This window comes from Lissotriton helveticus, chromosome 5_1 (assembly GCF_964261635.1).
Source record: "Lissotriton helveticus chromosome 5_1, aLisHel1.1, whole genome shotgun sequence".
Taxonomy (NCBI): domain Eukaryota; kingdom Metazoa; phylum Chordata; class Amphibia; order Caudata; family Salamandridae; genus Lissotriton; species Lissotriton helveticus.
Window position 1 is genome coordinate 1046877468 of NC_136065.1, and position 24552 is coordinate 1046902019.

At 46.0% G+C, this 24552-nt stretch overlaps 1 protein-coding gene across 1 annotated transcript in view; it reads right to left on the reverse strand.

Annotated features, from left to right (window-relative positions):
* Positions 1 to 24552, reverse strand: part of LOC144753482 (M-phase inducer phosphatase 1-B-like) — a 275628-nt gene that overhangs the window by 173688 nt on the left and 77388 nt on the right. Inside the window, exon 4 of the mRNA XM_078641155.1 lies at positions 22955 to 22982. Coding sequence (XP_078497281.1) covers positions 22955 to 22982 — 28 coding nt within the window. The remainder of the gene's footprint in view (positions 1 to 22954; positions 22983 to 24552) is intronic.

Consider the following 24552-nt stretch of genomic DNA (forward strand, 5'->3'; position numbering starts at 1 on the left):
TGAGTAGCCTAGATTGCATGGGCATGAAGTCTGTACAACCTTATGACCCACTGACAGGCACTGTGAGGAAGTCACACTGCCTTCAGACCTATCACCAGAGCTCTCACTCATGTCGCGTCATGAACACTCACCCACAACCAGAACTCATCCAGATGCCTAGAAGGGACTCAGTTAACATAAAAGTGTCAAAGTTGCACGAACAAACTACAAAAAGAAGACATGTCACAGGTAAAGATTCCTTTATTCACAATCTTTTGGATGATTTAAAAAAAATCTTTAATGAATTAATAATCAAGTGTATGTGTTTCAATCCAAGAATTTACTAATATCCACAATGTCATGTTAAAATCTTTATTCGGGATTTCAAACTGAGACAACCATAAAAGCGCATTTGATAAATCACACAATAAAACATAAAAAGTTAAAAAAAACTCATGTTTAAAAATAACATTCACTGTTAGGCCACGGAAATAATGACAGCAGTACTAAGCAACTAACCCTCCATACTATTTCTAAAATTCAAGGCTGTTTTTAAAAAGCCAATTCCAGGTAAAATGCTTTCGTGATTTAGCAGTTGTAGATAACAGAGTGCAGGTCTGACCTGGGTAAAGATCAGTTTTGTAAGGATGGGCTTAAAATAAAACCTCCGAGGTATATCGTAAAAAGAGCAAGTAAATAAAAAGTGCACCAAATCCTGCGGAGACTCATTGTCGCAGCCGCAGGGCGGTAGCACTTGTCCTCGGTGGCAACCCTTTGGGGCAGCTAACAATAGGTGGAAAAGGTCCAGGCGGAACCTTGTCAACAGGTAACGTTCATAGCCCGACATCGGCCAGGATAAATAAGGTTCCATGTATGGTGTGGTTTTCAAGATAACATATTTCCGGACACTACTTTTATTATATTCCACCTCGTCACGAAGCAGGTGTTGTGAGAGGGAAAAAGTTTTCCTCACAAACTCTACGTCACCAGCCCTAATAGAGTCTGGTCTTAAAAAGAGTTCTGGACGCCCCATACCAGAGAAACAGTCTTTCAAATACTTTAGCCACGGAATCTTGGGCATATTGTCCCAGGATAAGGCTTCTCTCAGGATAAGGCGATTTAAAGGCAGGTCTTTATTTAGCCAGCATTTTAACCAGAAAATTAGTGGTCGTAGTGCTATGGTATCACTTAAAAAAGGGGTACCGGATTCTTCATGCACTATTAAGTTGGAAGTCCCCCTCGGGACCCCCAAGAACTGTTTCAGAAAATGATGTTCTGCCACCATCAGGTCATTAGCTGCTACGTATTTCCAGAGTTCACTTCCGTAACAGCCTATCGCCACACTCTTGGCCTGGTAGATCTTTAACAGTGCAGCAATTGGTCGTTTGCCCATTTTCCTGGCAAGGTTAAAAATGGCCGCGTTTGCCCGGGTTATTTCCCCCCTTTTCCTCTGAACTGCAGGTCCCCATTTCAGCTGGTCATCAAAAAAAACGCCCAGGTATGAGAAGGTTTTTGTAGTAGGGATCTTCTCCTTGTTGACCCGAAATGAGAACGGCTTAATATTACGTTGCCCTACCTGCATTACAAAGGATTTTGTATTATTAATGGAAAGGTCACGGGATTTCATAAAGCTATAAAAAGCTTCAAGTAAAGTTTGAAGTCCTCTTGCGGTCCTAGCCAACAAGACGGCGTCATCCGCGTATAATAAAACAGATAACCCCTTGCGTCCAACATAAGGGAAATCAGCGCCAGTATTTAATAGGGATCCTCCAATTTGTTAATATATAAGTTAAAAAGAAACGGGGCCAAGATACAGCCCTGCCTAACTCCCCGGTGTACGCCAAAGTCCCTGGACACCCTAAGGTCCTGAGAGTACCTAACATTAGCCCTTGTATTCTGGTGCAGGTCCGCCAACAGGTTAAAAAGATTTTGCTCCGCACCCATGTTGCCCATGGGCTCCCAAAGCTTTGCCCGATTAACACAGTCGAAAGCAGAGGAGAGGTCCATGAACGCCATGTGTATGGTACCCTGACGTGCTAAGGTGTATTTTCCTAAGACCATATATAAATTAAGACACTGTGCGATTGTGGAGTGACCGTGCCGGCAGCCATATTGAATTGGAGAAATTATCTCATGCTCTTCTGCCCATGCTGTTAGTCTATTCAGAATTACTCCACCCACTACTTTGACCACAAAGTCAATTAAAGATATTGGCCTATAACAGGAGGTACTATTCCGGTCCCCTTTCTTAAATACCGGCACTATCGTAGAGGTCCCCCATGACCTTGGGCATCCCTGTTCTGCAGCTGCATTGAGCACAGCGGTAAGAACAGGCGCCCACAAAGATACCCTTGATTTAAAAAGGTCCGAGGGCAGTCCATCGGGGCATGGTGCTTTGTTACTTGTCAATCCTGTGATGCCCTTCTCAACCTCACTGATGGTAAAACATGGTGGGTGTACTCCATGAACACCTCTCATGAATTCTGACTATGGGATGTCGCTGTTAAAAATAGTACTAAAATGGGATACCCACTCATCTTCTGATATATTAGTTCCAACTGAGGTATCACCTGGCAACTCAAATAAAGGTTTATTAATAATACCCCAGAATTTCTCGCTGTTACCAAGAATTTTGGGGTCTAGCAAATCTTGCCAGATATAATTTTTCACTTCAGACTTCCGCTTAGCCAGAGCCTTTTCATATAAAAGGCGTGATGCCGGGAGGAGGAGCTTCGCGCGCAACCAAGATGGCCGCGTGAGCTTAGGGCTCCCGAGACCCTCGCAACCTCCCGCATCAATCCTGTCTTATATCCTGTTCTTCATCGATGTTCTCGTGAAGACGAACCACGCGTGAGGCAAAATCTGCATTCTGATTTTTAATCGGACCCCGGGAGCCGGAGTTACGGTGCCTTGAAGATTGCGGCCTATGCCTCCGTGATGCCCGGCTGTGGAGTGGCCATGCTACCCGAGCTGTAGTTGAACAACATCGGCCTAAGGGGATTGGTACGACCGGTCCGATTGGTTTCACTTTCGGTTTTGACTTCAAAGTGACCTGTGACTGGGAATGAGCCTACCCCTGTGCCCACAGACAGCTGCCTGGTCACCCACAAATGTGATTCTGACTGTTTTGGCCGGATTTGGAGAACTTTCGACTTGTGCCCTCTGGCTGTCGCTGTTTTCGCCCGAGGAGGCCAGGGTCGCCATTTTCCTGCCTTATTTCATTGAATCACGCTGGCCCATCTCCCCTAATGGCGGGGAAACCGGAGGGTGACAGGCTGAAACCTAAGAACACTCGGCGGGGTGGCTCTACTCAATCTAACAGTATGGATCGCTACACCCAGGTTAACGGTTCTCCCGGTGGAGCTGGCATGAGGGAGCCACCTGCTTCGGCGACCGAGCCGACTTTGCAAGATGTCATGGCTTCGATTGATGGCATAAAGTCCTCACTAGGACACAAATTGAGGCTCTCGCACATAAACTTGACACTGTAGCGATTGATGTCAATCTGATCCGTGCAGATCTGGGCAAAACTAATGAAAAAGTAAAATCTTTGGACATTAAGACATCCAGTCTGACGGGTGATGTCACTGATCTGCAGACAGATGTCCGTCGCTTGAAGACCAACAGCGATCTCATTATAGGTCATTTCGAGGATTATGAAGGGAGGGCTCGCCGGAACAATGTCCGTATCATAGGGGTCCCGGAAAAAGCGGAGGATCCGGCAGCTGACCTCTTTGTTGAGGACTTCATTGTTCGCCATCTTGCACCTAAGGGACTGAGTAAGTTCTTTACGATCGAACGTGCTCACAGAGTTCCGGGTGGCCAACCGAAGCTGGGGGCCCCGCCGCGGCCTATAATAGCCAGAATCCTCAATTTTCGAGACAGGGACGCTATCCTGCAGGCCTCACGGATGGGTGGCCCTACAAAGTTTGAAAACACCACTTTCAGCTTCTACCCGGACTTCACCCAATCGGTCCAGAGGCAAAGACTTGGCTTCATGGGTGTGAAGAGAACATTGCGAGACATGGGACTCAAATATGCCATGCTATTTCCGGCCAAGTTACGAATCGAACATGCGGATCAGACTTATTTTTTGGATCGTACGGAGGTGGTGGCTGACTGGCTTGACACTCTATCGAATCAGCCTCCATCGGAGAAACAGTCTGGTGGAGCGGAGGGAGGACCGACAGAGCAGGAATAGGTGCCGGTAGATGGTATCCTGGGGTCTCTTGCTGGCCTCGAATTGTGGTTCGATAATCCTGACATTGACTTGATATACATTTTGGGGGTTGCGGGGTCAGTAGCGGGTCTATTTCCTCCTCTGTGTTTCTTCTTGTAGCTTAGTTAGATGCGGGGGCGACAGGCACACTGCAAGTTTGGGTGGTTTTCTAGTATTATGCAGGGGTGCAGGGTGGGGGGTGTTGTAAGAGCGATGTTGCCGGGGGGGTTTGGGGGGTTTTGTTGGGGACTGTGTGTGTTTCTTTGCAAGGCAATGTATCCATGTCTAGTTTGAACGCGGTGCTGTATTCTACCCGGGGTTGGATCCTCTTTCTTTTTCGGGATGGGGGGTAGAGGACTATAGGCTGATTAGGTTCTCCGTGCTGGAGAATGGGTGGCCGAACAACAGCGCCCCCACGCTGCCTAGACCAGCCTCGAGAGCGTTGCACAGAGTTACGCCTGGTATGTTGGAGCAGGCGCTCACGGAACATCCCTGCCACCTCTCGGGGGATCTGGAAAGAGACACTGAGGCTCTGCAGCTGTGGTTGACTGAAAGGTTGGAGGATCTTGCCCCTAAGGCAGCCCCCCGCTCCACGGTAATACGGCAATCTGCGCCGTGGTTCACGGAGGCGCTGCGTGTGGCTCGCAGCCAATGTAAGGTTGCTGAGCGGGCCTGGCGCCTTCAGTACGACGGGGAGGCTAAAATTGCCTATAGGGCGGTTGTGAAGGCATGTCACCGGGATATCCTAGGTGCTAAGAAAGAATATCTTGCTAGGAGGATTGAGGCGTCGGCGAACTCCTGTAAGGAGATCTTCACCATTGTGAAGGAGTTCACGACCCCTAGCTCCCACTCACCCCCGTCAGTATCATCGGATGCGTGGGCGTGTGATCTCGCCAGTTTTTTTACCAACAAGATCAAGGCGATTCAGGCCTCCTTCTTGGAGAGCTCGGAGGAGGGTTGCTGCGGCCCCGGGGCGGGACATGGGTTACCGTCCATGCCTGTCGCTGTGCTGTCAGACTTTCCAGCCGTTTCCAGCGATGCGTCCCGGGTGCTGTTGGCCAGTCTTAAATCAGGCTCGCCACTAGACCCCTGCCCTGCCAAATTTTTGGCCGGGATGGCGGCGGTGGTGAACCCCCTGGTCAACCCTATCCTCAATGCCTCCTTGAGGGAGGGGAGTGTCCCACGCACCTGGAAAAGGGCGATGGTAATCCCCCTCCTGAAAAAGCCTGGTCTTGATGCCGAGGTTCTGGCCAATTATAGGCCAATTTCACTTCTCTGGCCAAGATCACAGAGAAACATGTCCATGGCGTCTTGTCGAGCTTTTTGGAAGCCAACAATCTGCTCCATCCATCCCAATCCGGATTCCGTCCTAATTTCAGCATGGAAACGGCGTTGTTGGAGGTCTCGGAGATCATCAGGGAGACCTTGGATGTGGGCGGCAAGGCCATGTTAGTCATGTTGGACCTGTCGGCGGCCTTTGACACCATCCCCCATGAGGCGCTTCTCGCCAGGCTTTATGACATCGGCATTAGGGGGACGGTGTTCAAATGGTTTACATCTTTTCTTGAAGGCCGCCGCCAGACGATCTGGGTTTCCCAGAGCTCCGCCGAGATGCCGCCATTGGGAGTCGGGGTTCCACAGGGTTCTGTGTTGAGCCCGTCGTTGTTTAACATCTTCATGTCCCCTTTGGCGGCTGCGGTGGAGGCCTATGGGGCCCAGATCGTGTCCTACGCCGACGACACGCAACTCCTCTTCACATGCGGTAAAGACCAGGCATTTGATGGAGAGAGTATTCGGGCTGTCTGGGAATGGTCTTCGACTGGTTCCAGCGGAACAGTTTGAAGGCCAACTCCAGTAAGTCGGAGGTCTTATTCTTTGGCTGTGTCACCGACCCTGAATGGCGGCAATGGTGGCCGTCTGACATGTGTCCTCCCGCACAGTCATCACAGGTCGCCAAAAACCTTGGTGTCAAGCTGGACAACAAGCTTTCATTGAGAGCTCATGTCCTTGGGCTGGCCGGCACCTGTTTCGGCATTCTGAAGATGCTCCGCAAGTTTCTACCACTGCTGTCTGTGGAGCATAGGCGCATTACTGTGCAAGCGCTCATTGGATCCAGGTTGGATTACGCCAACGCCCTTTTCCTTGGCCTTCCTGATTATCTGGTCCAGCGCCTGCAGGTGGCACAAAACTCTGCTGCCCGCGCCATTTTTGGCCTACATAGGCGTGCACGAGCTTCTGGGTTGCTGCATACGCTTCACTGGCTGCCTATCCGGAAGCGGATCATGTTTAAATCCCTGACGCTGATGCACAAAGCATTGTTTGGTTTAGGTGCTGGATACCTGCAGCGAAGATTGGCCTTATATCGCCCAGCCCGCTCACTGCGGTCCAAATCTCTCTTTAATGCCGTGGTCCCGCGTGTGAGGAAGGCCCGCACTGGGGGGCGCTCTTTCAGCTTCAAGGCTCCCCAGTTGTGGAACTCGCTTCCGCTGGCGCTACGCAGCACCTCCAATCTGCTTCAGTTCAGGAAGAGCCTGAAGACCTGGCTTTTTAATCTTTAGGCTTTTTAATCTTTAGGCTTTTTAATCTTTAGGCTTTTTCTGGTGGGTTTTTCTTTTCTTTCTTTGTATCTGTTGTTCCTTGTTGTGTTATTCTACACCGAGCTGCCTGTGGAAAGCGCCGGGACACTCTTTCAGAGTAGCCGTGCGCTATACAAACTCAATATAACATAACATATAACATAACATAGAGGGCTGCAATCGATGAGTTGGAATGTAAATGGTCTGGGGGATCGGATAAAACGTAGTGTTGTGTTGCAGCTGTTGAAGCGTCTCTCCCCAGATGTAGTCCTCCTTCAGGAGACGCACTTGATTGGCAATACTTGTCATGCTATGAACAGGAAGGGGTACCGTTTGGCTGCACATGCCGGGTTCTCCTCTGGCTCCAGAGGGGTGTGTATCCTAATCAAGACTTCTCTCCCACTTGAAATTTACTCCACGGTCCTCGACGATAGAGGGCGCTATGTTGCTCTTACGGGTAGGTGGGAGGGCCGGACCATTTCCCTAGTTTCTGTGTATGTTCCCCCTGGCCTGCAGTCGACTACTTTCGCAGAATTGGGGAAAGTTATCCTAGCTCTCCCCGAGGGATCATTGCTCTTAGGTGGTGATTTTAATGCGGTGGTTTCTGGTATGGTAGATCGGCACCCACCCAGGGATCTGAGAGGTGCACAAAACTGGCTATCTGATTTCCTAGATACCCTGGGTCTGGTTGATTGTTGGAGAATGTTGCACCCAGCACAGCAGCAGTATACTTTTAATTCTGGTGCACACGGTAGCCTTTCCAGGATTGACTATGTATTGGTACCGGCGGCGCAGGCCCTCTCCGTCACCGAGGTTAAACATTTGGCCTGTGGTATTTCCGATCACTCTCCTTTGTGGTTGGGGATGGAGCTGGGCTCTGAGGCCGAGGGCCGGGTGGCCCCGATCAACCCCTGGTACCTCCGAAACCCCAAAACTCGTACAGCCTTGGTGAAATCTCTTGACCAGTATTTCCTGGAGAACGAGGGTTCGGTTTCCTCGGCCGTATCTCTTTGGGAGGCTATCAAGACCGTCCTTAGGGGTTAGGCCCTGTCATTAATAGCGGGTGTTAAGAAACAGAGGGATGAGGAAGTGGTTAAGATCGAGACGGAGATAGCGGGCTTGGAGCTTGATCTTGAGCGGGGGGTCACCCGTGCTGCGACGCATGTATTACGACTAAAGCAACTTGAATACAGGGCTTTGGTCACTGACGCAGCTAAGGCCATAAGTAGAGAGCAGCAGGGACGCCTATCTGATGTGGGGGATAAGGCCGGTAAATTAATTGCGTGGTTGGATAGGAAGGATAGAGCTAGTCGGGTGGTGCCTGTGATTGAGACGGCTAGTGGTGCTCGGGTTTCTGACCCTACAGAGATCGTTCAGCAGTTCGCGGATCATTTCCGGGCGGTGTACTCCTCTGTGTCGGATAGACCGGAGGAGGACTCACATCTCTTGTTACGGGATATCTCCTTGCTGCGTCTCTCTGACATTGATAGGGAACAAATGGACGCTGCAATAACAGCTGATGAGGTGGCTCTAGCGATTCGTTCCCTGGGTTCGGGGAAAGCGATGGGTCCCAACGGCCTACCTATTGAACTCTACAAGTTGAAACCTGATAGAATTGCTCCCTACTGCGAGATATGTTTTTGGAGTCTCGGGAGTGTGGCTCTCTCCCGTGATCAGCGGTGAGCGACCATTGTGGTGATTCACAAGGAGGGGAAGCCCAGAGACAAGTGTGCATCGTACCGTCCCATTTCCCTTCTGAACGCCAAACCCAAGATTCTGGCAAAGGTCCTGGATAATAGATTGATCACTGTTATTGGTGAGCTGATACATCTGGATCAATCCGGTTTCATCCCGCATAGGAACACCGCCCTGAATCTCAGGCATCTGCATGGTGTTCTCGCGAGAGCATCGACGTTGCGTGAGCCGGCCATCTTGGCGTCATTGGATGCCACGATGGCCTTTGATGCCATGGAGTGGTCATACTTATGGCCAGCGTTGGCTAAGTTTGGGTTCGGACCAGGTTTTATTGGTTGGGTTAGGCTGCTCTACGAGGACCCCCTCGCGCAAATTGTTGTTTATGGCCGTGTCTCCGCTCCGTTTGATCTCGAGAGGGGGACGCGTCAGGGTTGTCCTTTGTCGCCGCTCCTGTTTGCCCTGGCCCTCGAGCCCCTCGCCGCGTGGATCCGATGGGAGCCCTCGATGAAGGGTATTCGGTGGTCCTCTGAATTTGAAGATCGTATCTCGCTTTATGCGGACAATATTTTATTGTATCTGACTTCGCCACGAAAATCTTTGATAGTCTTATGCGATGTCTTGAACTCATTTGGTAGGAACTCAGGCCTCATTATTAATTGGACGAAATCCTATTTATACATCCTTTCGGGCGACGTCCCTCTTCTCCCACGCAACTGTCCCATCCGGATTGCGCAAACGGGGTTTAAATACCTCGGTATTTATATTTCATTGGACCCTGCAGTTCGGTACGAGCAGAATCTCCTTCCGCCTTTGTCTAGATTGAAGCAAGATGTTGCGGGTTGGCATAAGCTTCCACTTTCACCGCTTGGTCGTGCTGCCCTCTTTAAAATGATGTCTTTACCTCGTTTTCTCTATGCTCTTCAGAATACTTTCGATATTGTTCCCGATAGCTATTTTCGTGCAATTGAAGATCTTCAAAGGAAATTGATATGGGACGGTAGACCTCGTATTTCGCTTGCTAAGCTTACGCTCCCGTGGTACGATGGGGGTATTGCTCTCCCGGATATAAAGCGATACTATTGGGCGTCCCAATTGGGAGCTATTAATCACGGCATGTATGGTCCCGACTTGAACCCCGCCTTTGCCATAGATAGGTGGCATCTGCCTGGTGGCAACTACTATAGGGCGCTATACTCTAAATCGGTGGTCAAGACACGACTAGCGCGACGGGATGGACGGATCGTTTGACTCGGGCGACCCCGCTTTTTGGTTCTGATAAACTTGGCAAACTGTGGAATACCAAGGGGTTCGATAAATGGGACCTCATTGGTATTAGTAAGGTGGGGGACCTCTGGGTTAAGGGTCAGGTTAAATCGTTTGAGTCGTTGCAGGAGGAGTTTGAATTAAGTAGCTCTGAATACTTCCGTTATATCCAGGTTCGCCATGCTTTGCGGTCGGTTTTCCCGGTTGGGGAGGTAATTCTGGAGTCGTCTCCACTCGAGGACAGATTGTTGGATGGCTATGTGCCTGATAGCACCATCTCCCTAGTTTATAAAAAACTAAACAATGATAGATCAGACCTCCTATTGCATCTTCGAGACTTGTGGACCCGTGACGGCCTTGAACTGGATGACGAGGACTGGCAATCTGTGATCTCCTCTCCTAAGGAGGTCGCAATCCCAGCTCGACTCCGGTTTGTTCAACTTAAGATTCTGCATAGGATTTATGTCACAGGCCCTCGTTTGGTCCACATGGGTTTTTCTGAGGATGGTCTGTGTAAGCGAGGATGTGGGCAGGTGGGGACATTCCTCCATATTATCTAGAAATGTTGTGAGATCGCGACCTACTGGAGCGAGGTACAAGAAGTAATGAATGAGGTGACGGGGATTGCCCTCTTGCCGGAGGTCAGACGCTGTTTACTGAATGTTTGGGAACCTACGGATCACAATGTAGCTCAGAAACAGTGGGTGACCCTGGGAGCCATGGTTGCTAAGAGAGATATTGCTCAATTGTGCGGGTCCCCGACGCCGCCTACGGTTGTGGCATGGAAGGAAAACATGGACTGGTGCATGTTCATGGAAAAGACTGTGTACCTGGCGCGGGGCCGACCCCGGAAGTGGTGTAGAGTGTGGGGACCCTGGAATGGCTACCGTGGAAATATATGTACACTACCTTTAGTAGATATCCCGGATGTCCCACTTTCCCCCTAAACCTGCATTCCACTACTGTACTATATATGCTTTAACTCTGCCCTGTCCCTCCCCCCTCCCCCTCTCCTACATTGATTGCTGATGTCGTTGTATTGCTTTTCCTTCCCCGTCTTGGACTCGGTACTGTATGTAATATATTTCTTTGCCTTGCTATTTAAATAAATGTTTCAATAAAAAGAAATATTTAAAAAAAAAGGCGTGATGCCCTGATCTGTATCGGGTCCCTAGGGCTAGTCTTTAAAGCCGTCTTTAGTTGACGACTTGCCTTAGAACAAGAGTAATCAAACCACTTAGGATTACTACAAGCAGGACCCGAAGATGGTACAGTTAGCATTTCACCTACTCTAGATACAATACCGTCAAAAGCTAAAAGGGTATCTTGGGGGTAAGATACTGAGGATACACACAGTGATAACTCGGTGGCACACAAGTTAATAATCTTGTCATATAGTTGGTCCGAGTTCACCTTAACCCACTTTAGGCGTCGCCTGCCATCTGTGCATTTAAGAACCCCACCATCTTGCCTTTTTTCCCGTAGTTTTAAAAGGTTTCCTCCCAATAAAATACAAACTGGGTTGTGGTCACTAAATTGGTTCTCCTGAATTTTAAAACCTAATATAGATGTACAAAGGCCACTAGAAAGAAGGATATGATCAATATAAGAGCCCCCAGTGTAGCCTTGTATGTAGGTACCAATTGAAGGATATTGTCATCCACCAAAGACATGGCCGAGATTAAGTCAAATTCGTTTGTCAGCTGGTTCAACAGATCACCCCGGTAAGTATGTTCAAAATGAAGGCCCCTCATCCTATGACAGCCCAATGAACCAATTACAGTGGTCTTTAGGTTCCCACAAGGGCGCACATTGAAGTCCCCTGTAATAAGGATAAGAATTCGATAAAAGAGGCTCTCATGGTGGTTTCTGACAAAATTGCCCAAATCAACAAGCCTACAGTCCCCTTTTTGGTTGACAGCGTTATAGAAATTAATCAAGGATAACGTCTCCTTCCCTCTTTTAACCGTCAGTACTTGGATGTCAATATTACTAGTAGATATCATTTTGACAGTACAGGACAATGCTAAATCAATGTACAGCAGTGTACGGACTAGATTCTGGGGGTAAGTCAACTCTCAACTTCCTAGGTGGATCAGATTCAGGTACACCCCGGGGTATTTCAGAATGCTTAGCAATGGATTTAGCAGCATCAGCCTCTATAGTTGTAACAGCAGGTAGTAACACAGGAGCTGACGGCTTAGCTATGTTCCCCCTTGGAGAAGATGGTACTTGGGATGGGATCATAGCATGCGACCCCCCCCCCTGTACAGAGTTCTGTTGGCCGATTCTTTGGGACCACCCAACTGGCCTGATATTGGCCGCAATATTTAATGTCACATCCTCGATCTTGGCTAGCCGAAGTTCAATTTGTAGAAGCCTATCTTCAAAAGATTTAAAAGAAGATTTTAATAGAGAGCCAAGTTTATCGAGATCAGAGGCCTCCAATACCATGGCTCGACCAGTAGGTTTAGATGCACATGGAATTGGTGCTGGCAGCAATGAGTTCCCAGATGACACTGATAGATTCACGGGCACATTTGCCTTACCCGTAAATAATAAATTACTGTTACTGGATTGTTGTTTGGAGACTTTGGGCCCCCTTCCTCCAGGAGGTTCAATTGCCCCCCGCTTCCTCTTCGGTATTGCTCCCTGTAGCTTCCCACACATTTGTCTAGTCTGCGGTCCATCGGGAGAGTTATTGTTACCAATTTGAGCCGACACGGATACTTGAGGCTGGTCGTCTATTGAAATAAAATCCTGGGCCGGTGTATGAGAATGATGAACTGTCACAGATGCCTCTAATGCATTCATTCATGGGGATGTCACTGGGGTACGGGCATTGGCAAAATGCTCCATGGACGATCTCTTCGCAAGGGCAAGATCTTGTGAGACCCTTCGCTCCATGAGAAGTGTGGCTCAGGGGTTAGAGGCAGCAGACCCGGAATCGGTCCTGGACCAGGGTTCAATTCCCCGCCTCGGCGGGTCTTGGGCTAAAAATTCCACGGACTCGATAATTCTCGCCCCGGTGCCTCCTCGACTCTCGGGTTCACACTCTGCGACTCTGGGCAATAGCTTGCTTAATCTCCACAACGGCCCCTCGCGGCGGGATGCCTGACTTTCACCTTGTGGATACCCTGATATCTCACAGGGGAATACCAGGACGGGTTCCCTAAGCAAGCGCCGGGAAACCCTTTGTGGTAGCTGTGCGCTATATAAGCTCAACTACATTTGCATGAGAATAATCCCTTGGTCTATAACTGAGTTCGTAAGAGTGATAAAATTATCAAGTGTCCCCATTAAGGTCCCGCTCTGAGGCACACCCTTACTTCTACTACTTTCGCGTACAGACATCTTGCAGTACTGTCCAACAACACGCCTCGTACTTACAGTTCAGCTTGATGTCATATGTATACGGATCGTGGGAGAAAGAGGAATGGCCCGGCCCGGTCTCCAACGGCCTTGAACGGGCTAAAGCGGCCCGGGCGCGTCCCGTGGGCCGAGAATAGGGGCGTTGCTAAGTAGGAGGAGGTAGTGGGCGGGAAGAGGACATGAAGAGTGCAAGGTGCGTCTAATTACTCGCGCACTGGCCTGTGGTCCTCGCGGTCCCGTACTCTAGTATTGAGCTCCTCTGCTCAGTCCGATCAGCGATTCAGCGTCCCACAGAGTTGTAGACAGTGGTCCCAGGTATGCGGCAGTGAAAAGTCTTTGCTCCCTTTGTCCACGGCTACGAGCGGCACCCATGATGATCTTGATTGAGGTGAATGGCTGGTGATGGGAAAGACTGCTGTTGTGGGTGCCAACGTGAAGAACAGGACATCAGTGGCAGATGCAGTGTGAGTCTCAGCTCGCTCTGCGGTGTGCTGCTGGTGTCATCTGGGCAAAGAGCCTGTGAGTGGCAGGCAGGGAGGGGCCCGTGGGGACAGAGTGCAGATTTACATCATCCCGCACTCAGAAGCCAAGCCTTGGACTATGCCTGCACGTCATGGCCTGAGGGTACACATCGGCTCTCCCATTGCTCCCTTGAGTGAATTAACAATAAGAAACCAGTCTGATCATCCCCAGGCCGGCTGGGGCCACAAAGACCCGACTCTGAGACATTATTAGGGGGTGTTCCACCTCATCCACCCCCTGAAGATACGCCCTACAAATATCAAGGCCATCTTGTCATTATTTGACCTCATGCCTCTTTTATCCACCAATGCATTCTCGCTGTTCCTGTATCGCACTCTCGTAGGATTCTTTTTATTCCCGCTTTTTCCGTTTGCTACTATTTTACCATCTCTTTTTTGATGCTTTTCTTTCTCTTGTTACGGGTTAAAGTCTGATGATTAAAAATGATCCCCAAAATTGCCAGTGGGTCCCACCTGCAACCACCAACTCCCATTAAGCACAAGGGCTTTGTGTCTAACCCATAATCCAGAACCACGTCTTGAACCAAATGCATGGACTTCCTCAGTTTGGACATTAAAGTTTGATAATCGAGAGAGCATGAAGAACATGAGGCAAGTATATTTTTTATTCATTTATATTGAAAATGACATGTAACTTCTCACTCATCGCATATCCCCAGTTGGTAAATGATGCTTAAGTAAAGATTGCAGTGGTGTCCTGCCCAGTTACGAACTCTGTTATCTTTAGGCATAGTTTATGTTTAAGGGTCCAAGGAGGACGTTCGGACTATCCAAATTGGTTAAAAAAAATTATTAGAGCTCAAGTATTATTTGCGAGGTTATTTCTGTGAAAGTGTATTAGCAATTGTCAAAAAGATGTATTATTGCATCATAGAATGAAATGCTTCTGAAAGTCTTGGTATCTACAATCAAGGCATCATAGGACCCGCTAAACCCTCAAATGAATGTATGGATCTGGCTTCATGAGTACCCAACACAGAAGATCCCCTGCTGTAGACCATAGTACCTTATGGGTGTCCCCACCTTCACAAACCTTAGGAAGCACCAAGGTACATGGCAGTCGGCTTGGGGAGTGCTTGCACGGAGCGTCCTTGCCCAAGAAGGACTCCGTCATGGGCATCAACCACAATTCCCATTCTCAAAACATTGTCTCAGGCGTTGCTCTTCTTACATCCACTTTTCACACAGTGACGGTGCATGGTTAGGTAGTGCTGCCCAAAATCGGCCCTTTCAGCCCACCCTCATGCAAAGGCAGCTAAAGTTTGTTGAGGGCAATTCTTCTACAATCATTCCAGACCACACCAGACATAAGAATCATCAAGACAGTTAGAAAGGGTGCTGAGCTTCACCATTTTGATCAGGGTAACCTGACCAGCAGGGGCCTTCAAAAAGACTCTGGCATGATGCAGGACACTCAAAGATCTATGTACATTCCCAGAAAGAAGGTCTTCCTCAACATGATTTATTTATTTTTATTTATTTAAAGAATTTTATATAGCGCTGGCTAGACCCGAGGGTATCAGAGCGCTTTACATGAGAATAACAATGTAACAGAAAAAGATCAACAATTATACAATACGTCCAAAAATAGGCAATACATTAGGAGGGAAAGAAAAGTAGTGGAGGGGCAGGGGAGGTGAGAAAGGGAGGATAAGGGAAGAGACAACAGGGAGAGACGAAAGGAAGTCTGTCTAAAGACCAACTGGGTAGGTGACGACCAAGGAGGGAATCCAAGGCCCATCTCCCCTTTAGACAACCAGGTGTGAACGTTGGCAATGGAGCTGGTAATATTTTGTCAGTGTCACCAGCCACAATGTCTCTGAGAGGAAACTAGCATGGGTCGCTCCAGTTGACATGAAGCCCAGAAGGTAGACCAAATGCATTGACCATCACCTCCCCTAGGGACAGGTCTGTCATGGCATGTCTAATATAAGGTTGAACGTCATCTACATATAATTTGGCAACATGTTGCATTCACACACCTTAAATTGTTGCCTTTTCCACTACCACTTTCGAACCTTGACAGGGACATAAAACTCGATTTAGTGCAACAAGGCTATATTTGTTTTTGGGACACTTGTTCATAAGGGATGTATGACGTTACAACGCATGCTATTACAACACATGCCTTTACGATGCAAGTTTTACAACGCAAGTCGTTACAAAGACTTGCGTTGGGGGCGCTGGATAGTGAATAGTTTAATTTACTATTCCAACTCCAGTCCCCGTGGATAGTAGGGAAGGTGTTGGAAACTATTCCCTATCTTAGAGCGCCCCCCAGCGCAAGTCGTTGTAAAAGTTGCGTTGTAATGGTTGCGTCGTAAAGGTGCTTCGTTGTAACAGTTGCGTTGTAAAGGATTTTCCCCGTTCATAAGATCTGCCAGAGATTCAAAATGCATCTCGTTGTTTCACTTGAACTACATTTTACTTGTTCTTTCCCTGTATCTGGTGTGTGCACTCAATACGAGGTCACTGACTCTCACTAATTTGAGGTCCTTCAAATTCGAGGCTACATCATGTCTCATTTAAGATACAAATGAAAGCATGCCCCTACGAGAAATATTTCTGAATTCGACAGCAGCTTAAATATTTTTTAAGTATTTTGAAAGACAGATGCTGATAATTTTAAAGCAATTTATGTGCCTTTGATGTTTCTTCCACTTTTACATATTTTGGCAAAGGGATTTTTGATTGTCAGAACTGCCAATTAAGGGGGCGTGGCTGGAACGCCGCACAAGATGGCGGCTTAGCGGCGGAGCTCCGCTTCTCGAGCGCCGATTCCTGCAAATTTCACCCTTTTCCACCGGTGAACTCCAACAACAAAGCCCAGCATCATTTGGGGGAGCATGAGGTGAGCCAGTCGCTCTGCTCCTTCTCTTTTCAACACGCGGCTATGCGATAAATTTTGCCGCGACGCAGACCGCTTTCACTTTCACTGGCCGCCATTTTCTTTTTCATCTTTTCTCCTATTTTTGCGCGAGTGCCGATTTCTTCAGCGCAATGCTTTCATTTCTACTTTCTACCGTCCTTCATGCCGTCTGCCTCCTTCCTTTGCCATGATCAGGATTCTACATGGTGCATTTCCAGTCAGCATCGTATTTATCCTCATCTCCTGTTTTCTGATGGCCGCCATTTTGTCGTTTGAATAAATGGCACTGCATTTCTTCGTCATTGATGTGACTGTTTGGTTCCTCTTTGATTGCGTTTCCGTGTGAACATTTACTTTTTGAATTCCTTAGTGTTTCTTTGGGCACTAATTTTACGGAAATATTTTGTGAGGATTGTAGCTTTGTCATTGGTTGCTCACTTCCTACATGGGGAAATTGCGTAACCTCAAGCTCTCGTCTTCGGTAAAACCACGCAATTCCTCAGACTCTGTCTCGGCAACCCCGAACATGGATGATCATATTCCTCACAAACCTGAATTAACTTCTGGGGCGATTCCGAAAACGATTTCTTCGAGTAAACTTCCACAATCTGCTTCGACGAAACGCCTAAAGAAAGATCCTCCCTCCCCAGGTTCTTCTTCACATTCTGCCTCAATGGATCTTATTCTTGAGGAAATTTGTGCGCTAAAGCCCATCATGGCTGAAACTACAAAGACACTACAATTCCTTCATGATAAATGGTCCTCTCTTGAATCTCGTGTTCTCCTGGTGGAACAATCAACGGAGTCCCTTCAGGCTTCATGTTCTCGGATTTCAGTTCTAGAAAAGGACATTTCACTTCTGAGGAGGCAGACGGAGGATTTGGAAAACCGAAATCGCAGAAATAATCTAAGAATTTATGGACTTCCTGAACATACTGAGGGATCCAACCCTACTGCATTTTTTCAATCTTTTCTGCCTAAAATTTTGGATCTTCCTCCCTCCTCTACGTTCAACATTCAACGTGTGCATAGACTGGGTCCTAAAATTTCCACCAAACCCCGTGGCGTTATCATGCTGTTCCTGCAATATACCGATCTCCTTCAAGTACTTTCAGCTGCCAAAGCTAAGAAGCAAATTATGTGGGAGGGCCGTCGATTATATCTTTCCCAAGATGTGGCCAAGGTGACAGCGGACCGTCGGAAATAATTTTTGGATTTGCGACCACAATTGCGGGCTCTAAATGCCAGGTTTGGTTTACTTCACCCGTGTCTCTTCAAGGTAACTTACAAGGACAAAACCACGACGTTTGAGGATCCACTTGACCTTCAAGACTTTCTTCGCCAACAGGGAGCTAATGTCATGGACACTGCAAGAGCTGTTTGAATATGTTTGATTTAATCATTTGTTTTCCTCATTCGTCTCTAGTCATTTCCATCAAGTCACTCTATTGTTCTTTCTTTATTTGCTGATATTGTCCTGCACTAGTATGTCTTGTTTTCTCTATTAATCTTTTGTCTTTTCATTTTCTTTACAGATATGCTCTCCCCCTCTTCATCCCGGTGTTATCCATTCATTTTGTTCTCTGCTGGATTTTTCGGATGTTCGATGGCGTCTGTTCCGTTTTTGATGTCGTCATCTTCTGGCGTCGTCACCCCCGTTTTTCGTTCTGTATCTGTTGGTATCTTTCTTAGATGTCTTCTTTTGATCTATTCTGTCCATTATCTCTTACTTTTTTCTCTCTTTTCTCCCTCTTTTTCTCTACTTCTTTCTTCTTCTTCTTTGGTCCTTACCTTATTCTTTTCATTTCGTTTCTCTTACATGCCTTTTTATCTCTACTTCTCTTATTCTTACTTCTTTTCATCATCTCCTTTTTCTATTTTCACTAATTTCTTATATCATTCCTTTCTTGATTTAAATTCCGAGTAGTTACTTGGAACGTTATGGGTTTAAACAACCCTATTAAACGGCAACGAGTTTTAACGCATCTTACTAGGCCCAAAGCTGATGTAGCTCTCCTCCAAGAATCCCACCTTTCGGAAGCTGAGGCTTTGAAGCTAAAACGTTGCTGGGTGGGTCATGTTTTCCATTCTCCGGCTATGGGTAAGAAAAATGGAACTGTGATCTTATGCCATGAAAAGTTAAATGTTTCTGCTGTATCTCAAGAATGTGACGTTCATGGTCGTTGGGTACTTGTTAAACTAAATATAGATAAGATACCTGTAGTTATTTTTAATGTTTAAGCTCCTACTGGGGTTGATAAATTGTTTTGGCCTGCTATTTCGGATAAGTTAGTTACACTCGATGAGCAATATGTTATTTTCGGTGGTGACTGCAACCAAGTATTTGACCCTATGATGGACAGAAACGCTAAAGTCAAATGTGTTACCTCCAAAATGCATTCCCAGTTTACTGCCTCTATTCATAACAGTGCATTAGTGGATATTTGGAGACTTTGCAACCCCGACCTCAGAGAATACACGTTCTACTCCCCCTCTCACCACTCCCAATCTCGCATTGACTACCTTTTCCTTAGTAAATCCTTAGCTCAACTTGCCCTTCATTCGGATAGCGGCTCCATTTTAATCTCAGATCACGCTCCCGTTTTTGTTGATCTTGACCTCATTCCCTTTTCTCCTCACCCTGGCCATTGGAGATTTAATAATTCTTTACTCTTGACTCTGTTTTTTGCACTCAGTTTAATGTCTTTGCCACTGAATTTTTTACACTTAACCACCTCCCAGATTCCTCCTTTGTGATGGTGTGGGATTCTTTTAAAGCAGCTGCCAGAGGCTTTATCATTAATTATGTTTCCCAAAAGAAAAAGGAATCAATAACCAAGTCAACTCAACTTCTGGATAAAATTAAACAATTGGAATACACTTATTATAGTTCTGGTTCTGAATCTTCACTCCGAGAACTCATTGATGCTAAATTCACTTTTAATAAATTCACCACAACAACTGCTTCCAATTCTTTGCTAAAATGCATTTCCCGCTACTATGGTGGCAAGAATAAAATGGGGAAGTTACTTGCTAATTACCTTAAGATACGGAAAGAAAGGACAAAGATTGATTCTATCCAAGGTCCTGCTGGGGTATCTTTGTTTAAAGATAAGGATATACTACATGAATTTGTCTCTTTCAATAAAAATCTATATACTCCCGAATCCTGTCCTGATTCCGCTGATCTTCTCGCCTTTTTTCAAAACATTCCTCCTCCTCCTTCTTCTCAAAGTGATTTTCACTCACTTGATTCGTACATCTCCATTACTGAAATTTCACATGCCGTCTCCGAGCTGCGTCATGGCAAGGCGCCTGGACCTGACGGTTTCACTATCGAATTTTACAATCACTTTTTTGTCTCTTCTCCTTCCTAAACTACTTCTGTTATTCCAATCATTTTCTGACTCTGGCTCTTCCCGTGGGACCTTTCAGGAAGCGCGAATCTGCTTAATCTCTAAGGAAGATAAAGACCACACTTTGTGTAAAAATTATCGCCCCATTTCCCTCGTAAATACAGACTATAAGATTTTCGCCAAAATTTTAGCCCTTAGATTAGACCCCCTTTTGCCCGAATTAATTGGTCCAGAACAATCAGGTTTCGTTAAAGGTCGACTCTCATCCGATAATTCTCGTGTTTTCTTTGATATTTTAAGTAGGGCTCCCTCACTCTCCTATCCTTTGGCCGCTATTTCCCTTGACGCCGAAAAGGCGTTTGATAGGATAGGATGGGACTTTATGCTTCAAGCTCTTCGATGGATGGGCTTTTCTCCTAAATTTATTTCTCTAATTTCTTTACTTTACTCAAGTCCTCATGCATCAATTTTCGCAAACGGTATGGTGTCAGATTATTTTCCTCTACAAAGAGGCGTACGACAGGGTTGCCCCTTATCCCCTCTATTATTTGTTTTAGCTTTAGAACCCTTTTTGATGAAAATTAGACTTGATGACAACAGTTCTGGTTTCCATTTTGGTTCTCAGCAAGTTAAATTATCAGTTTATGCCGATGACATTTTGTTGTACTGTTCTGACCCACAATCCACCCTCCCTTCCTTTTTGAACCAAGCCTTTTCTAGTGTCTCCGGTTATCGTCTCAATATTGATAAATGTGAAATTTTACCTTTGAACCCTCTTTGTCAAAAGCACCTCTTTGAATCTTCTGGCTTTTCCTGGCAACCATCTAGGATTAAATTCCTGGGAGTTTGGTTTGCTCAATTTCCATTATCTTTCTATAAAATTAAATAAAGCCATTGTCCGCTGGAACACTCTTTTCCTTTCTTGGTGGGGGCGCCTTGACTCCATTACAATTATGTTAGCTCCCCTTGTGCTATACTCCATTTCCATGATCCCAATTCATATTGCCGGCTATTACTTCAAAACGATAGACTCTATTCTACTTAAATTTTTGTGGAAGGGTAAAAAATCCTGAATAGCTCTTGCTGCTTTGAAAAAGGATAAGCCAAATGGAGGGGTTAAGTTTCCTAATTTTAAAAATTATCATAACGCTTTTTCACTGAAACAAGCTTTGCGCTGGCTCTCTTCTGACCTTCCCTTTTATCCTCCTCTCTGGCTTAAACTAGAATCTTCCTTCCTCACTCCTTTTGATTTTCGTGAGGTACTCTCTTTTTCTTCTAATGTGGCTTCTCTTCATTCTCATTCCCGTGCTCTTCTTCTGCCATATTTATCTTCTTCTTATCCATCTATTTCCTCCACTCACATACAACCTATTTGGCATAATAAAGGCCTTAAAATTCGTAATCGTTCTTTATTTTGGAAAACCTGGCATTCTCATGGATTAAAATGGATTTCTCAACTTCTTTCGTGTAATCAACCTCTCCCCTTTCATGATCTCCAGACGCAATTCTCCTTTCCTTCCTCTTCTCGTACACAATATAATTCCCTTATCCCTATTCTTACCCAATACTTACATTCGCTTCCTACTGCAAATTCTATCCCTACTGTGTGTCTTCCCATATCTAATGCGCTAGATCAATCGCCCTCTGCCAATTTTCTCTATAAATCAATTCAATTCACAGCTGATAGAGTCAAGTCCAAGGTTGAGTTGGCTTGAGAAAAGGATTTTTCTCAGATTTGGTCACTCCCTTTATGGGATAAAATTTGGTCCAAAATTCATAGTACCTCTAGAGCTGCTAACACCACTCAAACCTTATTTTTCATTTATAACCGTACTTTATTTACTCCATTAATTTTATCGTCCTTTTCCTCAGACACTCCTTCTACTTGTTAGTCCTGTCCCTGCCCTTCAGCTGACTTGAAACATATGCTGTTTGATTGCCCACCCATTTCACAGTTCTGGTAATTGATTTGGTCCCAATTCCAGAAGATTTTCAACTTTCAGTTTTCTTTCTCCATTGACAACATTTTTCTCGGTTCTCTCTCCCCCATTTTTGCCAGTTCCCCGTGCCAATATAAATGAATTGACCTTTTAATAGCTATTGCTCTCCACCATATTGCCTCTAATTGGAAACAAGCCACTGAAGTCACTTTCCGTGCTTGGTGGAACGCAGTCTGTTTTAATCACCGTCTAGATACCAATTTTGTTTCCCCCATTTTCCTAGCAATCAAAAGTGATCTTTTATGGCTTCCTCTTACCAATTATTTATATTTGGTTGCTTCTCTCCCACCTGTTTCCCAAGTTTGAACTGCTGAAGTCCAAAAACCACTGTGATTTTCTCTCAATTGCATTTTATTGTTTTTCATATCAATTACATGATTTATTTTCAGGGTCCTAACTTTATTACTTTGTCTATGCCATTACTGCTTAATATTGTTCTTTATTTCGTTTTATTAACCATGTATATTTTATGTAAGAGAAACTTTCTTATTTTTTAACTTTTGATTGTTTCTTCATTTTCTGTCTTTGATTCTTTATACTTCAGAAAACTCAAACTTAAAAAAAAAGAACTGCCAATTAAACTAGCCAGAGAACACTACAATAATTATTAAAATATAAGGATAGGTTCTTCTATAATTTTTTTGTCAACATGCTCTAGTAAATATTACATGTTAAACGAATATCGCCTTGTAGAAATGTGATAATATAATTAGAAAATCAAAGATCCCTGCACAAGATGCAAATTGAATCAGCATTTGACTAATTACTATATTGAGTTACGTATAAAAGTATAAAAGGTATATAAAATTTTTTTCATATGAAGCGAAGATTACTAGGAGCCAGTATTGGGTCTTCTTGTGGTCGCAGCTGGGTGGGGTCAGCAGCGTTACCTCAAAAAAATACAACGCTGCGAGGAACCAACTTTTTTTGTTTAGTATTTTAAGAGGGTAAATATATTGAGGTGGTTCTCACTTGTGTGTGAAATTAGGAAAGTCTACACAATTATATTGACAACCATGTCCAACAAGGGGCATAGTTGTGAAAAAGTTACCACATCACCACCCTTTCTTACAATGAGCTTACCGGCTTTGTAATGCTGGTCTCTGATGGTCTTTGGTTGCATCAAAGAAAGAAAGAAAGAAAAAAAAGAAAGGTGTGTTTTTATTAAAAAACAAACTTTAATATGTTAAACAAAATAGATATCAAATTATACCAGAAAGAGTTTAACAGTTCATTTTCTTATCTCTACATTATACATCCATGTACCTCTTTTGTAAGTTCACGGGAAGCATATCAACGGTATGTCTTGAGGGATGAAGTAAAAATATCTTTGGTCTGCTCTAGACTACCCGTGGCCTTATCTAAACTGTTATTGCATGTCAAATGAGTGATGTGTTTGAAGCCCCTTTCCTTGGATTGCATGCAAACCTTCAGAACATCAGTCACTGACCACCGGCAGCACTGGTCCATCAATCATGGGCTGCGCCTAGAGACCAAAATGCACAGGACACCCACACGAAGCCTTGCACATTGAAGCACCACATCCACTCCGTCCTCTGCACATTGTGTATGCTAAGAGAGGACCAAAGAGATCCACAACCATCCATCAGTTCTCCATGTGGTGTGATATACTGATAGGTTTCAGTTTTCGATGCCCCGCCCACTGCATATATTACGCTTATGAGTTAGCAGAATGTGTCTAACTAATGATATATTCATTTATGCATTTACGTTTATATTCCCTCCTTAGTTATTCATCTATGCGTATGACATTATTTGCAGTTCCCTTAGCTTAGCCTGTGTGCCACCATTTTGGAGCGCTTCTCTCTGTGTCCGAGTCGCACTCGCTCACCCCCTCCCGTAGGAATAGGAATATTCCAAATGTCAGCAGTTTTGTTTCTTGGCTTACTGTGACCGAAACTAATAGCAAAACCCCTTATCAAACTGTTCTCATGTGCTGGAGATGCTGAGGCTCGGCTCCGTGGCCTTGGGGGCCGATAAGAAATGTTGCTACTGCAGGTGTGGACGCCTCTTGTATGAGACCATTGTTCGCCCTCTCTGGGGTCCAGTATTTTTCCAGTATGGGCGTGTTTTATTCTGCTGCACCATGTTATAATGTATTGCTGTGATGAGATGGGTCAGTCCTCTCGGCGCACTCTTAGGGGTGAGGTCGGACGGGGCCCTCTCATATGGGAGTTTGTGGCCTAATAAAATTGCTTGTTCATTCTTCTCCACTGTCCGGCTGACTTATTATTGGGTAACTATAGGTGAGTGCGGTAAATCACTCGGGTGGATTTGAGCCACGCTTATCAGATGGCGCCCGAACAGGTACTCCGCGATAAGGATCTTTCTCACCCGTAGGTGGGTAGCAGAAGGCCAGGGACCCTCTGGTCGGCACGGTGGGTCTGGGTACCCACTTTGATGCCGAGCTTGGTTCTCGCAGCGCTGCCCCACCCTGCTGATCGGGAGAGGTCCCGGTCCATGATCCTGCGCCGCAGTCCGGAAGGCGGAACTTTGGAGCTGACCATGTTGGTCCTGGCAGCCGGAGGTGGCGAACGGTAGAGGTCGGTACCGCGTACAGAAGGTGAGTGGTCCGACTGTTGATTGAGGGAGCCGGAGTGCTCCAAGAGACCGGTGCGTCTCTAGTGATTGGAGGAGCTGGTGTGCTCCTGGGGCTAGTG